This window comes from Achroia grisella, unplaced genomic scaffold (genome assembly GCF_030625045.1).
Source record: "Achroia grisella isolate CSIRO2021 unplaced genomic scaffold, CSIRO_AGI_Agris_v1 utg862, whole genome shotgun sequence".
In the NCBI taxonomy this organism is placed as follows: Eukaryota; Metazoa; Arthropoda; class Insecta; order Lepidoptera; family Pyralidae; genus Achroia; species Achroia grisella.
In genome coordinates this window covers 977,862-995,214 of record NW_026713046.1, presented here as the reverse complement: position 1 = coordinate 995,214, position 17,353 = coordinate 977,862, and the positions used below count along the sequence as shown (strand labels likewise).

The 17,353-nt window shown below is 36.8% G+C and overlaps 1 protein-coding gene across 1 annotated transcript; it reads left to right on the top strand.

Annotated features, from left to right (window-relative positions):
* Positions 1 to 110: 110 nt before the first annotated feature.
* Positions 111 to 16,564, top strand: LOC131852790 (uncharacterized). The gene is made up of 16 exons (XM_059203521.1): positions 111 to 316; positions 680 to 789; positions 2,464 to 2,602; positions 3,990 to 4,064; positions 4,668 to 4,790; positions 5,720 to 5,878; positions 6,420 to 6,542; positions 7,194 to 7,337; positions 9,038 to 9,361; positions 10,128 to 10,276; positions 11,154 to 11,174; positions 11,259 to 11,374; positions 12,254 to 12,543; positions 13,475 to 13,588; positions 14,370 to 14,532; positions 15,063 to 16,564. Exons 1-16 carry the CDS (start codon positions 236 to 238, stop codon positions 15,914 to 15,916), a joined length of 2,985 nt encoding a protein of 994 aa, XP_059059504.1. The 5' UTR covers positions 111 to 235; the 3' UTR covers positions 15,917 to 16,564.
* Positions 16,565 to 17,353: the final 789 nt, after the last annotated feature.

Genomic DNA, 17,353 nt, shown 5'->3' with positions numbered 1-17,353 from the left:
ATTCTACTAATTACTAAAGAAAATTCTTTGTTAAAACGAAACTTATTTAAATTCATGTTAAGTATTATTATCAATCTTTAGCGATAATCGTAAAGTATTAAATTGTTCGTGTAAATGTAGATAATGGACTTGTAGTAATTATAAACAAATAGTGACCTTGAATGGAGCAGCTGTCAAGTGAACCTAACCAACTAAACGATGAAATAAACACATCTTATTCATTGAACTCTTCATCATGAGATACGTGGATTCGCAACTTGTAGACAAAATGGATGAGGCAGTTACACACTACATGAATTCCCATCAATCCAGTGAGGTACTTACATGACCAATGGCTTTGTTATCACATTATTCACATAAAATATTAGTGTTGTACCCGTAATGTTTATCAGCGTTCTTTTTTCAAAAACTGACCAGAAGGAAACGATGTAAATCTAGTATTAATGATCATAAATGGTTTATTACGTGAAATGCTTATGCTTATACATTTTAAAAAGTTAATCTAGTAAATCTTTTGATGAAACCGAAAGTTAGAGCTGCTGATTTAAAAGCTAATCTTGTTTATTTATGAGTGATGTATTGAGTTGATTTTAAAACATTTACATACTTAACTGTCTGACAAAAAATTATTTAAAAAAAAATCAATTATGATGATGACTCTACGTACAATAAATTTCAGAATGTTCATGTTGATGCCAATGGTCTATCCCTCAATGTCCAAGATGATGGGGGAGGAAGAGTGGTCACGGTCATGCATTCACAGAATTTGCCATCATCACAAATGTGCAGGTAATTTTAACTGTTACTGTTTTTTTTTTAATTTTAATGGGAATGGGTACTTGGAATTTCACATAGAACGCAATGTAAATTATTTATTATTTTTAATTTTAAAACATGTGCAATTTGAAATATATAAAATACAGTTCACTGAGAGTAAATCTCTAATAGCACACACTTATCAAATTTTTGATTATTACATTTGATTGAGTATAGATAAGACCACTGCCATCTTAAACTAGGCTGGGGCCCTTGGGCACACAAGAATTCGGGGCTCATTTGATAAGTGAAAAAAAAGTTCATTAGGTATAAGAAAATGTGAAAAAAATATTTTTAGAACAAATGTGTGAGAATAATTTAGGCCCCCTGAGAACGGGGGCCCTGTACTATAATGGTAAAAGCATAAAAATGTATAATATATGGACTATTTAACTACAGATAATACACATTATATATCTCTTGGTCCTTATTGCCAACTTTTTTTTATTTGAAACAAAACTGCTTATCAAATTTTTACTTATTACATATGATTGTAGTATAGATAAGACAAGTAAGAATTAAAAAGGTATTAGTATCTAACTACAGATAATACATTATACCTCATGTTTATTATTGCCAACTATTTTTTATACCACATTGATTATGGCAATAATCATTGTGGTATAAGAAATTGTTGGCAAATGCAATGCAAGTCAAAGTCAGGTAGAAAAAAATGGATGGATTGTATGAAAGATGATATGGCAAGAAAGAAAGTTAATTACAATATGATTGGAAACCCAAAAATGAATGGAAGAGGAAAACATATTACACCTCTTGTACCTACTTCAGCTCCTAAGTATGCTGATTCATTGATTGCCATTTGCCATCAGCTCCTTTACTATAATTTCATTACATAGTATAAAACAAAGTCACTGTCGCTGTCTGTCCTTCCCGCACTATGTATGTTTATTCTTTAAAACTACTAATCTACTCATATTTTGTGCCCGACTGTAAAATATAACTGTGAGTAAGATGTATGGAATAAATACCATTAACCTACATCCCCTCTAACAATGTGTAGGTTGTTTTTATGATAACATTATCAGTTGATGTTAGTTATAAAACATATATATATCTCTTTGGAGTGAACATTATGAAAATGGGTTCTTCATTTTACAATAATTAGGTTAATATACAGACACAGTTGTTGACAATTAGTGTAATCACTGCCAAATTAATAACAGATATTTAAGCATATCTTTACACAGTATAAAACAAAGTTGCTGTCTCTCTGCCCATCCCTATGTATCCTTAAATCTTTAAAACTAGGCTACTGATTTTGAAGCGGTTTTCTTAAATGAATAGAGTGATTTGAGAGGAAGATTTATATATATAATACATGTATGTGTGAAGCCAGGGCGAGTAGCTAGTGTAATATATATTATGTTATAATACCGGCTGCTTTCAGCCACAGCGACTGTCATCAACTCCGGTTTTGCTGTTAATGTGCTCGCATGTGACTTATGTGAGCAATTTTCTTTGTAAAACTCCTCGCACGGAGCATTAGAGCACACTGTTCACATAATTATAGCTGATAGCCGCAGGTGCTCGGGCTTTCAGCTCGTCGCATCTGACATCCAGCTCAAGGAGCTGCCGCGCCGGTTTTGGTATATATTATACTATTCTAATGCAACATTTTTGGCGCAGGCAAGTGTCTGTGGGGGAACAAGTGGGTGATGGGCCATGGGGTGAAGAGCTGCTGGACACGGATGGAAGGTTGGCAGCACTTGTGGCACATCTGGCGCAGCACTCAAAGGTGCCACACTACCAGACATCCCATCACAAGGTATGTTGAATATTGAAAGTAGTATTGGTAACAAAGATGAACGAGCCAAGAGACTATGACATGTTTTAGAGTCCTCAAAATTTTTATTTACTGTTTTTAATTCCTACTTAATTGTAAACTGCTGTAAACATTATTCAGTTTATAAGATAATAATGTCCCTGGACAATTTTCATAGCTCCATCTAGTCCCAAGCTAAGCAGACCTTGTGCTATGGGCACTAGGCAACTGATACAAATACATACATTTCTTTTGTAATATATGTAAAGAAAACAGCCAGATTGGTACAAACAATCATACTGATGAATACAAATGTTTATACCATGCTAAGAATCGAACCCGCGACTATCGGAAGTAAGGCGGTGTGTTTAGCATCGACGGTCGCCGCTATTTATTCGAGATAATATATCGATTTAGAAAAACAGTTTCATGAGTATCTGGCTATTTTTTTTTATAATTGTAATATCTCAGGACAATTGACACAGCGCCATCTAGATCCAAGTTAACCTAGCTGACGCTTGTGTTATGGGTACTAGATAACTGATACATATACATAGATATTTTTTTTAGTAAATACATATTATACATAGAAAACACCCAGATCGATACAAACAATCATACCATTTGTGCCGTGCGAGGAACCCGCGACCATCGGTCGTAAAGCGGTGCGCTGGACCGCTGGACCACCGAGGTCGTCAAATGTAATGGCTAACAAGCTGAGGAGGAGTAACGATCTTCTATATACATGAACAGAACTACGGTCATCACGTAATCACGTGACACCTGCTATAGTACTACGCATGTACCATTTCAGATGATTAAGATATAACGCCTCTTATCCTGTATTTTAGCTTTTCGTCTAATCCTTATCCTTACTAATATTATAAATATGAAAATAACTCTGTCTGTCTGTCTGCCTTGCTTTTACGCCAAAACTGCTGAACCGATATAAATTCAATTTGGCACACAGATAGTCTAGATCTTGAGAAAGGACATAGGCTACATCTTGTAGTGTAAGAGGAGATCCTCTTTGAACCCCTTACAACCCTTTTTTACCCCCTTACAATCTTTCATCTGAAAGATAGTATGGAAGTATCGTCATTTTTAGAAGCTTGAAAATTCTGTTCTGATCTGTTGATTAAATGTAAGTAAATATGTAAAACAAAATTTGTAAAATTATACTATACCCTTAAATAAAATAGGTGATGAAAATTTGTATGAAAATTCATCAGTTTTGCAGCTAGAATGATGAAACTTTTGTCTTTAGTTTTTTTGGGTTAGATTATGAAAAATTTTTTGGCTAGGGTCACTATTTCTCGCGGACGAAGTCGCGGGCACAGCTAGTCCTTGATAAATGACCCTGTATTTGCTATTTCTGTGTTACATTCAGGTACCTTCAGTACGGGATATGGAAGCTTCTGTGATCCTAGATGCCCCCATAAGGCTGTTCAATGGACAAACCTTAGTAAGTATTTTCTTGTGTAGTTTAAATCTTAATGACATATAATGGTCATGAGTTTTTTTTATGGATGATAATGTAATGATACACTTCCTTGCGCTAATGGTTTACGAAAACGGGGCACCAGCGGAGGATGATAAGTTAAAATTCAAATTCAAAATATCTTTATTCATATAGGTCTATTACAGACTCTTGTGATATGTAAAATCTACCGTCAGTTCGGAATGATTTCGAGATGAGAAGAACTGACAAGGAACTCAGCTCGTATTATTTAAAAAAAAAATGTTGTACATGTTTACAATAATACACAGTCATTTAAATTCAGATTTGGGAGAATAGAGTGACCACCAGCTTATGCTATTGCAAAAAAGAAGAAATGTAATCAGTGAGTAAGAGCATCAGGTCAGGTCAGTGAGCACATCATGTCAAATTCACCACAAATTTAGCATGACTGTTTACAGGGGTGAAGATCAACCTGACATGGTACATTGCCAAGTGTGGGGTCCTTAGTCCACATTGTTAACAATCCCCTGTATGGAAGACTATTAAGCCATTCCAGCCTATGGGCGTTTAGGTTGTTTGCCATTGCAGTTATAAAAAAATCAACAGGATCAACAGAACGAGGCGATAGTGGTGGATGTCCCTCAGTTGGATCCGCTGCCGCCTCTCCGGGAGATGAAGAGGTGCCCGGAAACTGATTGGTTCAATAATAAAACGAAGAATATCCTGAAAGTATGTTTGTGTATTTTTTACAAGCAAGTTGCAATGTAACAATATTTGAAAGGGCTTGCTGAGAATGACTAGTAAAATAATGTGATGTCGCTCTGAATCCAATATCTCGTATATCCGTCTTAAGATGGTGGACTAAGTTTCTTACTTAGAATACTTTACTAAGAAGTACCTATAACTAAAAAGTAAAAAATAATATAGATTAATAAGAATAATAATCTCAGGACAATTCACACAGCGCCATCTAGCCCCTAGTTAAGCTAATTAAAGCTTGTGTTATGGGTACTAGACAACTGATACAAATACATAGATTTTTTTGTTCGTAAATACATACATATTATACAGTGAAAACACCCAGACCGATACAAACAATCATACTCATGAATACAAATGTTTGTGCCGTGCGAGGAATCGAACCTGCGATCATCGGACGTAAAGCGGACTAGACCGCTAGACCACCGAGGTCGTCGTAAGAGACGAGAGATTAAAAAAAATAAAAAAAAACTTATGTTTAAATGTTCTACAAAGAATAAAATGAACTTTTCCTTTAATTCTTTTAGCATTAACTCATTACACAATTTATATGATATAAAAGCTTGTCGGTAAATTAGCTTAATAAACGAGTATTTATTTTTCTATTTTAATTTAGATAAAAAATTATCCTAAGTAAATACAAGTACTTAAGTCCGGCATACTACATACATAATACACTTACTACATACATACATAATATACATAGAAAACACCCAGATCAATGCAAATAATCGTATTCATGAATACAAATGTTTGCACCGTGCGAGGAATCAAATCCGCGACCATCGGAAAGTAAGGTGTGCTAAACCGCTAGACCACAGAGGCTTTCAAAACAGGTTTCTTTAAATATAAAAAATGTGATTTGAGTTATATAAAAGAAGTTTCAACATATTTCATAGGATGACAACACAATGCTGACTGACTCGGACGGACCAGTGTTGGAGATGGCAGGAGCTTCACCCGCCCAGCACAAGCAGCAGAACAAGAAGAGTCTACCGCACAAGAAGAGGATATCTAGGAAACTGAAGAGGAACACCGGGAGCAGCACGCCGCAGCAGGTATGTTTTTCTTCAAATATGAACCGTCTACCCATCTGCGCTAATGTCTTACGCTGGCGGGGCACCAGTAGAGGATGATAAGATGAACTTGAGGTCAAGTCAATTAGGGCATCGTGACAAATTCTCCAGGAATATTCAAGATGGTTTCCAGGGTCAAACATGGTACTTTGCTAGCAATGGAGCCAACAGTCCACATTACTAACAATCCCATATTGTTTGCGATTTAGCGCGGGAAAACCACCACGCAGTAACAATCCCCTCCGATCGATCCCCCGTCCAATTCAAACGGGGATCGATATTACGACGGCCTGAGCCGAAGTTCGAACCCCTAGCGGTGCCGTTAGACTAAAGTCGCATCCGTCAAGCGAGAGTTGGCCTTCAGCCGCTCCATAAGTCCTTCCGCAGGTTTGGAGTGCCATCTGCACTCGCTCCCTATCGTCCGGTGAAGCTGTAAAGGCCAGCTGCGGTCAACAGCATTAGAGTAGTCCGAAAAAAAACAAAATAACAATGTTTTACTTTAATGTCTATCTCTGTTGTGCAGGATATAGTGCTGATAAACTGCAGTGAAGAGGTGCCACAGGAGGAGATACTGCCAGATAACTTCGTGTCTGCCGTACAGCATCAGGAACACTTGCCCGAGGACACGCATCACATCTCCCACGAGGTAATATTGTGACCTGTGCTTAAAAATGTACTAGTCACTTTTCTAGAATGATGATTTTAAATAGTTGTAACTTTTTTGTTTCAAATCATTAAAATGTTAATTATGATTTGAGTAAATGAAAATTAAATTAATTCAAATGTCATATAAAACCCTTACTTTAAAAAAAGGCCTATTATAAAATTGAAGATTTTATAAATGATAATAATGTTTTTGTAGAAAAAAAAAATACTTAAAATTTATAGCGATCATTCAAATGAAAATCAATTCATTTAGATGTCGTATAAAACACTTTTTTTTTTTTTTGCAAAAAAGCGTATTATAAAATTGATGAGTTTTTAAATACTATTAATGATTTAGTAGCAAAAATTAAATAAAATTCATAATGCTGACAATATTATTTGATGGCACAAAGAATGAGCATTAGCATAGCGGTTTATATGTTGATTGTCGCATGCTTTCTACTTGTTAAAACAAAATTTATCTAAAAGAGTAACACGCAAGTTTCTTGCTCATTCTTTTTATCATGAGTCTGAGTTTTGAATGAGTGGTAGAATTAAAAAATATGACTACTCAAAAGTGCTTTTTAAGTTCATTTGAATAAAGATTATTTCTATTTCTAACCTGATTTTATAATCATATATTGTTTCCCAGGTTCGTCCCATATTCCTCTGCCAGTTGTGTGGCGAGTTCTACGGAGATGATCAGCTCAAGTTCTTCCAGCATTTGAAGCAGCACTACGAACCCCATACAACTATCATAATCGAAAACCCTGTACCTGATATGGGCATTGAAAAGGTATGCACACGAAAGTTTCTTGCTCGTTCTTCTTGTGATGAGACAGCTTTCCGAATGAGCGGTTGATTAAAAAAATGTAATGACTATTCAAAAGTGCTTGAATGTAAGTTTATTTGAATAAATGATTTTCTATTCTATTCTATTATATGTATTTTAATAGTCTTACTTACTACATCTTTAATTATCTGGAGGTGTTTTTTTTCAAGATTTTTTTTAGTTGTAGGTGCTCCTAAAAACAGGTTATTAATTAACCTGTTTTTAGGACTGTAGTATGCCTGTTCATCTACCCTCATTATTGTTTCCTATTTTTATATCACATCCATTTTTTAAATCTATATAAAAATGTGTTTTACAACTTAATATGTCCTCAAGATATAGTATTAGAAATAAATCGTGCTATGTAGCTTGTATCACTTTATGTAAAGAACATATTGTACCTACCAACGTTAATACACTTTATTAATCAACAAAGTATAAAACGAAGTACCCTCATCTATATATATGACACAAGTTATATACAAAAAATGAAATTTAATTTCCCTCTCTAATTAGAATAGAATAGAAAATCATTTATTCAAATAAACTTACATTGAAGCACTTCTGAATAGTCATTACATTTTTTTTAATCTACCGCTAATTAGAAATAGAAATAATCTTTATTCAAAGAAACTCATTATAAACACTTTTGAATAGTCATATTTTGATTCTACCACTCATTCGGAATGCAGATTCATCACAAGAAGAATGAGCAAGAAACTTGTGTGTTGCTCTTTTTAATAGATGTTTTTTTATATAAATAATTACGGTAATTATATCAAGTAAGAGGCATGCGATAATTAACATAGAAATCACTACGCACTCATTATTAGTGTAATCAAATAATATTGTCAGTGCTATGGATTTAAAGTTTTTCTATAAAAACATTGTTATCGTTAACGAATTCTTCAATTTTATAGTAAGCTTTTTTGCAAAGGAAGTATTTTATTTGACATTCAAATCTTTTTTCTGGCAGATTTATAACAGACTCTGGTATTTTGTTTTAAAACCTTACGCAATTGTCATAAAACGAATTACTAACTTTAGCCAAACGACATTTAGGTAAAATCAGTTTGTTATTGTTACGTATGCTTTTATTGGTGCAATCAATAACTCTTTTGAAACTGTCTATATTCTTCCTGGCATACATGATATATTCATAAATATATTGAGAAGCAACGGTGAGCAATTGGGAGCAACATTTATATTTCCATTCTATTCTTTAACTTCAGTATAGTATGAACACTGTACATATTCAAATTCAAATTGAAGAAATATTTTTTCATATTGGACATTTTAGCCGCTTATGAACTTCAAATTTTTTATATTATAATTTTTTCCCTACTATCCAGTTCAGTATACAGCAAGAAACTCAATTGAATTTTTTTTTTTAATCAGTTTATTTACAATGTGTATGTATATAGGTGTCTATGTCTAACATTAAATGAAAATCCCGTGCATGAACAACTATTGCCATGCATGCATGCCTCATTCCCATAATCAAGTAATCATTTAGTGACTAATATTGAAATTTCGATGAATTTTTTGAACTCACATTTTTACAGAATTTAGATCGATTCGTTTAGGATTATTAAGAAAGTTTTAATTAGAACAGATTCAGCTATTTCCGATTTTTTTTTAATCTATACAACATGTAATTCCAGATGACCAACACATGTATAGTTGATAATGTAGCCACGCTGCCTGACTCTATTGTGGAACTTTCACTCGAGAACACAGTCCCAAAAACTATATACCAGCCAATGGACAAACATATTCTCTACACTTCAAGCGATAAGACGCTCAACTACTCAAGCAATAAGCTACAATATTCCATGGCGAGTATGGACAAGGAGCCTGTTCACCCATCAGAAGCAGATAAGAGTGATTTGTATGATACACTGGAGTTGTATCGCTTGAAGAGCCACAAGTCTTATAAGAAGCAGAAACCGGAGAATCATATCAAAGAAACAAATAATAGTGCCAAGGTAAGCATTAATCCTTCGAACCTTTTGACACAAATCTGTGCATTTCGATCTTATTTCGTTTTAAATAGAGACTAAATTGATTAAAAAGAAGTTACGGTTTTGCGGCCACAGATCTGTGACAAGACGGTAATACGGCTTAAGAGGGGTGCCTCTTTTTAATCAATTTAGTCTCTATTTAAAACGAAATAAGATCGAAATGCATTTGAAAAAATACACTGTCAAGTTCAGCTCGTTCGTTCCTTAAATTATAAAAAAAATAATTGTGTGAATGGATATGTCGCCTATATCGGTAGTCAAGCAGCTTGCTTTGTAAGTTGTATTTCAGTTGAAAAGGTACTGTTGTTGGAGTTGAAAGGTATCATGCATATAATAACTTATAGAGTGCAAAGGCATGACACTTTTCTACTCCAACGCCCCTAGATCACCAATGCTGACTGCTGGTGCCTCGACAGCATTTTTTCCAGCATTTTATTTAATCTTATGTTGTATTATGTATTGTCTATTCTTATGAATATGTTGTGTGTGATTAGTTACAAATAAATAAACGATATATTTATCTATCTATCTATTTAATTATACCATAGGCGGGCTTAATGCATAAATTTTGAACTGTTGAATGTTTCTTGTTTCTACCGTTTCGAGATAAAAAAATAAGCTATACCTTTTCTCGTGACACATGCTATCTTCGCAATAAAAGATGCAGACAGAGACATTTTCGTATTGTATTAATTAGTTTAATTGTTAATTTGATGTGTATATTATCCAGTTGGATGACATGGGTGAGTTCAGCGAGCCCGAGGACCTGATGGAGGGCATCCACGTATCGGTGGAGGATGGCGGCGACCACTACGACCACATCATGCCGCACCTCACCGTCGACAACGGACATGTGCATCAGGAACACGTGCGACACTGGTGCGTACTCACACGATCCCACACTGCCTACAATCTGTAACTCATATGCTTTCAAATGTCGATAACGGACACGTGCACTAAGAACACGTTCGACACTGGTGCGTACTCACACGATCCCACACTGCCTACAATCTGTAACTCATATGCTTTCAAATGTCGATAACGGACACGTGCACTAAGAACACGTTCGACACTGGTGTGTACTCACACCATCCCACACTCACTACAATGTGTAACTCATATGCTTTCAAATGTCGATAAACGGATACGTGCATTAGGAACATGTTCGATACTGGTGCGTACTGACACGATCCCACACTCACTACAATTTGTAACTCATATGCTTTCTAATGTCGATAACGGACATGTGCACTAGGAACACGTCCGACACTGGTGTGTACTCACACCATCCCACACTCACTACAATGTGTAACTCATATGCTTTCAAATGTCGATAAACGGATACGTGCATTAGGAACATGTTCGATACTGGTGCGTACTGACACGATCCCACACTGCCTACAATCTGTAACTCATTGTTTTCAAATATCGATAACGCACACGTGCACTAGGAACACGTTCGACACTGGTGTGTACTCACACTAACTCATACTCGTGTTCTAATGCTATCTTCTCATCGAAACAACTCATTAACAATAATAATAATAATACAAGATTATTCACAGAGTATCATTTAGTCTCTAGTTATGTAGAGAGAGTAGTATTTGTGACGGTATTATAAGAGTTTTAGTAGATCTACATGAACATTTTTTTTATTTATTTAGTAGCATTTGCAAAATAATAAAAAACATTTACTTTTTGATTTGAGTGCTACTAACAAAATGGAATGTTAAAAGTATTTTTTATGATATAATAGGTATATGAGAAGTGGGAGCGGGTCTCATAGCGGCGGTCCCCCGTCGCCCGCGGGCCCCGCCCCCGCCCCCGCCGCCCCTCCTCCCGCCGCCGCCGCCGCCGCCAGTACCGCGGGTCCCGCGGGTCCCCCGGGCGCCGGCTACTGCGACGCGTGCCCGGCCACCGCTCGGGACCCACTCTACTTGGCAGACACACACCCACCGGAGCCCCATCATCTTAAGGGTGAGTCAAGTTTTGGTACGAACCGAGTTGAACTTCAATACATATAGTCGTTAGTTATGTCCTATACTTTACATATCTGTTAAGATTAAAAGTAACAGTATTTTTAATCGTGAAAAAATAATTATAAATACCTAATCGGATGCTAAAAAAAGGTAAGATTAATTTAATGTTTTAAATAAGAAATTCCATGATCTCTTAAGAGCATGGCCTGTTTAGAACTGCAGAAGCTCTATACTAGGACATGTGTCTAAAGCTGCACTAGCAGGCTCCTACGAGATTTGGCTGAACAGAGAGAAAAAAACATGCTTGTTTAGCTAAATGACGTCATATGAATTGTTCAATATGTATAGTATCCATAACAAACTCTGCTTAGCTAGGGACTAGATGAGGCCGTGTGAATTGTCCAATGTCTATAGTGCCCATAACACAAACTCTGCTTATCTAGGGACTATATGACTTATTAATTGTCCAATTGTAATATGAATGTGGATGGTTGTAAAGGCAGAGGAATGTTGAAAAAGAGATGGATAGACTGTGTGAAACATGATATGGTAAGAAAGGGAGTTAACGAGATGACTGCGAACAGGGATGAATGGAAGAGGAAAATATCTTACGCAGATTCCATGTAAATGGGATAAGGAAGAAGCCAATGATGATGATTATACAAATATTACTTTTAAACTTTCGTGTATAATATACATTATTTAAATTATTAACCGGGTCTTAACACAAAAAAAATTATGGCAAATAAAGGTATTTACCTCTCTCGACGTTTCGACTAGGTTGCACTAGCCGTGGTCACAAGCTGACTGTCTGCTCGTTAGGAGAAAATGGTGCAGTCATTTTCTACTAATACCTACTGTCCTAAATGAATTACAGATGAGATATTAAAGCGTATCCTCGAAGTGGACGTGCCAACGGTGAGCACGAACTACACCAATCACATGTTAGAGGAGAACGAAGTACAGGAGCCCGAGCAGCCGCCTCTGGAGGCCGACACGAAGGCTCCGCAGAAGGCCGACAAGAAGACGAAGACGTTTGTGTGCGTGCAATGCGGACGCGTGTTCCAGCACAAGAACAGTCTGCTGTACCACATGCTGTCTCATAGTGATAGGCAGCAGGTCTGTAGGGAGTGCGGCAAGAGTTTCTACACTGCTACCGCTTTGAAGGTGAGGCTCTTAGTTTATGTGACTAGAATGGTAAATAATAATAATCTTTATCTTACTGCTCACAAGGAATCTTACAATGTAAATAAATTATATTTATAATAAACTAGCTGTGGCCGCGGTTTCACCCGCGTTCAATTTCAATATAAAATATATACTATGTGTTATTCAGAAACATAAGCTATGTTCAAAATCTACCCTGTATCATCGTAAGCACAGATTATTATATTAGAGTCCGTTCGTTTTCTGTTCCCGCGCTTTCACTTCCCCTCCCTTACCTAGTAACAAACGGACCGTACAGCGGCCTTGACGCGCGCGCGCATTTGTTGTGAATTAAAATAAATTAGAACTGTGAAACCTACTGTGAAACTGGAAAGCTAGCGAAGATACCTTCGAGACCCTGAAGCCCAAGAAATCCGCAGAACCATACAGGTACGTGACTGACGCTTCCAACTATATATATACATAGTAAATTCCCTAACATTTTGGTAGCAGAGAGTATTTTCCCTAACTGTAAAATATATTATTGTAAAATTCATCAAAATCCGTTCGGTAGTTTTTGCAAGAAATAGTAATAAAACATCTATATATTACAAACTTTCGCATTTATAATATTAATAATATATTTGACGGCATCGGTGATTTAGCGGTTTAGTGTAAACCAGTAGCGGGTTCGATTCCTCGTACGGTGCAAACTATTGTATTCTAGGGTATTATTGTTTTTAATGTTCTGAGTATTTTCTATATGTATTTACAAAAAAAATTAAGTATTTATATCAGTTGTCTAGTACCCATAACACAACTTAGCAAGATAAGACTAGATGGCGCTGTGCCTATTGTCCTGTGATTATTATTATTAATCAAGAATCATTGTAAAGAGGTTGTATTTTTCTCAATGATTACTTCTATTGTAACTTATATATGATGTGTTAAGGTACACAAGCGTGTTCACAACGACGACCGTCCGTACAAATGTGACGAGTGCGGCCGCGGCTTCAGGCAGTGGAGCGTGCTCAAGTACCACAAGAGCTCCATACATTCCAACCAAGTGAGTCTCATACATATTTGTATTTATTCACGATGCAAACAGGTTGGTACAAGCAGCAGTGTGAAATGTAGACATGTCGAAACGTGTTAACGGCATAATCCAACAGGAGACCAATGCTGAATAATAGGCTGAGAATGAAGACTTCAATTTGTCCGTCCTGCAAATCCATGAATCCACTTGCATTCTACAATTCAAGTGGATTCATGGAATTACCAGGTGATTACAGGAGCATAGTGGTGGGCTGTTGTAATGAATTTAGGATCGTCGTAATACAAGTCTGTGACATTTCGGTGTTTCGGCCCTATAGGGTCTTTGAGTTGAGGACCAAATTGCTACTCGTGTCTGATACTGGTCTTGTTACTGAGATGTTTAGAGAATACCCAGTGAATTTAATGAGGTTCATTTTAGAATATATTGCTAAGAGATCAAGTGATCCTATTAGGATCTCAATAACTCACTCTCTCAATCACAAGATCACTTGATCTCGTTGCTAACAACCTTTTCTTCCCAGAGTCGAGGTAGTAAACACTGTGCTCGCGCTTTCATCTGCATGAATTTTATAAGATACTGGGATAAATAATAGTGCACAGTTATTCTGATGTATAAGCTATATCACTGTAAAGTTTCAACAAAATCCGTTCAGTAGTTTCTGTACGAAAGAGTAAGAAACATCCATCCATACTCACAAAGTTTCGCGTTTAGAATATTAATAAGATTAAGATTCCCAAACGGTATTTATTGAGTGCAAGTTTATGGCATGTATTGTTGTGTTATTATATAGAAACACTTCAAGTGCGAGTTCTGCATGAAGGAGTTCGCGCGCAAGTACTCCCTGAGCCTGCATCGGCGGATCCACACCGGCGAGAGGAACTACAAGTGCGAGTATTGCAACAAGAGCTTCCGCGCCTCGCATTACCGACTCAGCCACATGCGCACGCACACAGGTAACGAGCACACACGCACACATACAGTCACACACAAACACACACGCAGCTCAAGAGATTGTTAGTTAGTGACAGGCAGAGAATAGAGATAGAGAGTTTTTTGGGACTACTCTGATGAGATATGGCACTTTAATTTTAGGAGAGCAATACACCTTAGTCCAGAACGGCATCGCATGAAACTTCATATAATGATGTAGGTACTTTTCTTCGGACTACTCTAATGCTGTTGGCCGCAGCTGGCCTTTACAGCTTCACCGGGCGATAGGGGGCGAGTGCAGATGGCACTCCAAACCCAAAAAGAATTTATGAAACGGCTTTAGGCCAATTCTTACCTGATGTATACGACTTTAGTCTGAGGCCACCGCTGCGGTTTCGAAGCTCGGCTAGGGCCTTCGCAATTTCTATTTCCGTTTGAATTGGACAAGGGATGACGGGACGGCGGGACGGTGGCACACTAACACATCGTTTATGAATGTAGCAGGTAATTGCGATGTAATAATCAAGACTTCATAACATAACATATTTTTCAGGTGTCAAGCCATACAAATGCACCCAATGTGACAAATCCTTCCGAGTCACCGGCGATCTTCGGCGGCATCTGCTGACCCACGAGAAAATGCGCAATCGCCTCGAAGAACAGAAGAACAAGAAAGAACCAAAAGAAAAGAAGGCATCAGCGAGCAAAGTCGACGTCAAAGTTGAAGCTCCTATCGCAAATGACGGGAACAATGAGCAGACGCTGAAGGTCGTAAGGAAAGTCGCAGTAGCATCTACAACTAGAGGTCCAATTTTGAGGAACGTGGATAAGAAGGCGAAACCGACAAAGAAGAATCAAGGTAAAAAGGAAGGTGCCCCTAACGTTACCATTGGTCAAAGAGCAGAGAACATACAATACAAAACAGAATATACAAATATTAACGCAGGTGCATACGATACAAGGCAAGATGGTGACTACCATAAGTTTAAAGAAGTTTACAACGACAATGTTGAGTATAGTAAAGAAGATGGACTTGTTAGTTACAAAGTTAAAGAACATTATAACGGACAGATAGTTGGGTATAAAGAGACGGGTATAGGTATGAGCGAGACGAGAGACTTTGCTATACTACGGCCTATGTTTAAGAATGATCACGACAACGCAGCAGAGAAACAAGTGTACACAAGACCGGAGAATACAGATGGTAAGATGCAGGTTTTTACACACGTGGAGAAAGGTAAGGACTACAACGGACCAATAGTAGCTAATTCGGCGTCTTTAGGAGATATGAGGCATTTAGATAGAGAGACAGGTAGAGATTCAAGAAACGATACGTTGCATGGAGAGACGATTGAGAACGGTTTCCTAGAGAGACTGGCTGGGCTCTACAACATACCGGCTTTATGAAAATAGTAATTATTACTGATTACATTCAGTAATTTTTTCCTCGTAATAATATACATAGTTTTATTTAATGTCGCTTATATTCTAGGATGTGAATAGTATCTGCCTTTACACCTACGTTCTTTCACGCGTGAATTATGCGTGTTCTTTCACGCAGGAAAGAATAAGCATGTCAATGTAAAAAAAGAACCAGAAAGATCGCGCCCGCCGCCATCTTCAATCGTGCGTGTTTTAGCGCCTTTTTGTCGTAATTATCATTGCAAAATGGCGGACATTTGACTATGGACCAAAGACAATTATAGAGTTATGTGATAATTTATATATCTTATAATAATTATTATTTATATATTTGCTTGCTACATAGTACAGTTTTGGACCTTATTAAAAAAAGAAGTACATGATATACAGCAACCCGTAGGGTATGCAAATATTGAAATTAAATCAATATACAATTTTGTCATTACATTTATAAATGGCGCTATCCCACAAATACATGCATTTTAATATTTATATTAATTAATTAATGTCAGCTTATTAATAACATCCATTTTGCATGATTAAGTAAAAACATTTATCAGCCATTTCATTTAATTTGTCTTTGAACATTTTAAACAGATTTGTAACTGTAGAGGTAATTTATTATAGATATTTATGCAGCAGGTAGGGGGCCGTTCAAGTATTACGTAAGCACGGGGGGGGGGGGGAGGTGTTTGCTTTGCTTATTTTGGATGGCATGGGGTGTAGGGGAGTACAGACGATGATTACGTCATCGGTAGGTATTTACTTTTTTAAATAAACGTAATAATACTGCTTACGTAATACTTGAACGTTACTATAACGCAAAAGGTGTCTTTGGAAAATATGTGTTATAAAAAGTTACTTTTAAAGTTTACTACTCTAAAAGAAAGTGAAGTGACATGAAATATGCGCGCGAAGGAACGTACACAAAAAATAGTTAAATGCAATCACTCAGGATTGCGCGCGATGTCCTTATCGCGCTAAATCGCGCGTGAATGAATGTCGTGTAAAGGTACCCAAAGGGTTGATTATGTAACGTTGCGTTCGTTTACTATATTAAACAGATTGAGGTACACTTTGTACAAAGTCGTTTACGTGGGTACATCTGTCGCGCTTTTTTCAGCAGTCAAGCAGCTTTGAGGTACACTTTGAACAAAGTGATCTTGCTGGCTCTGCTTGGGGACATTTCTGTTCTCGGCAGTCAATCAGATTTTTTTGTAACCTGTGTTTAGGTTGGAACCCCTTCTATCCCCATAGAGCAGTGATTTTTTAATAACCCTGGACAATGAACAGCGCCATCTAGTCCCACGTTAAGCAGAGTTTGTGTTATGGGTACTAGAAAACTTATATAAATAGATACATTGTATGTATTTACAAAAATTAATATCTATGTATTTATATCAACTGTCTAGTACCCATAAC

What these genes read in the sequence shown, in the direction of transcription:
- LOC131852790 (XM_059203521.1), top strand. Translation starts at nt 236, where the DNA reads ATGAGATACGTGGATTCGCAACTTGTAGACAAAATGGATGAGGCAGTT. An exon ending in ATTCCCATCAATCCAGTGAG is followed by an intron (nt 317 to 679) that starts GTACTTACATGA and finishes AATAAATTTCAG; the next exon opens with AATGTTCATGTTGATGCCAA. An exon ending in CCACATGCGCACGCACACAG is followed by an intron (nt 14,533 to 15,062) that starts GTAACGAGCACA and finishes CATATTTTTCAG; the next exon opens with GTGTCAAGCCATACAAATGC.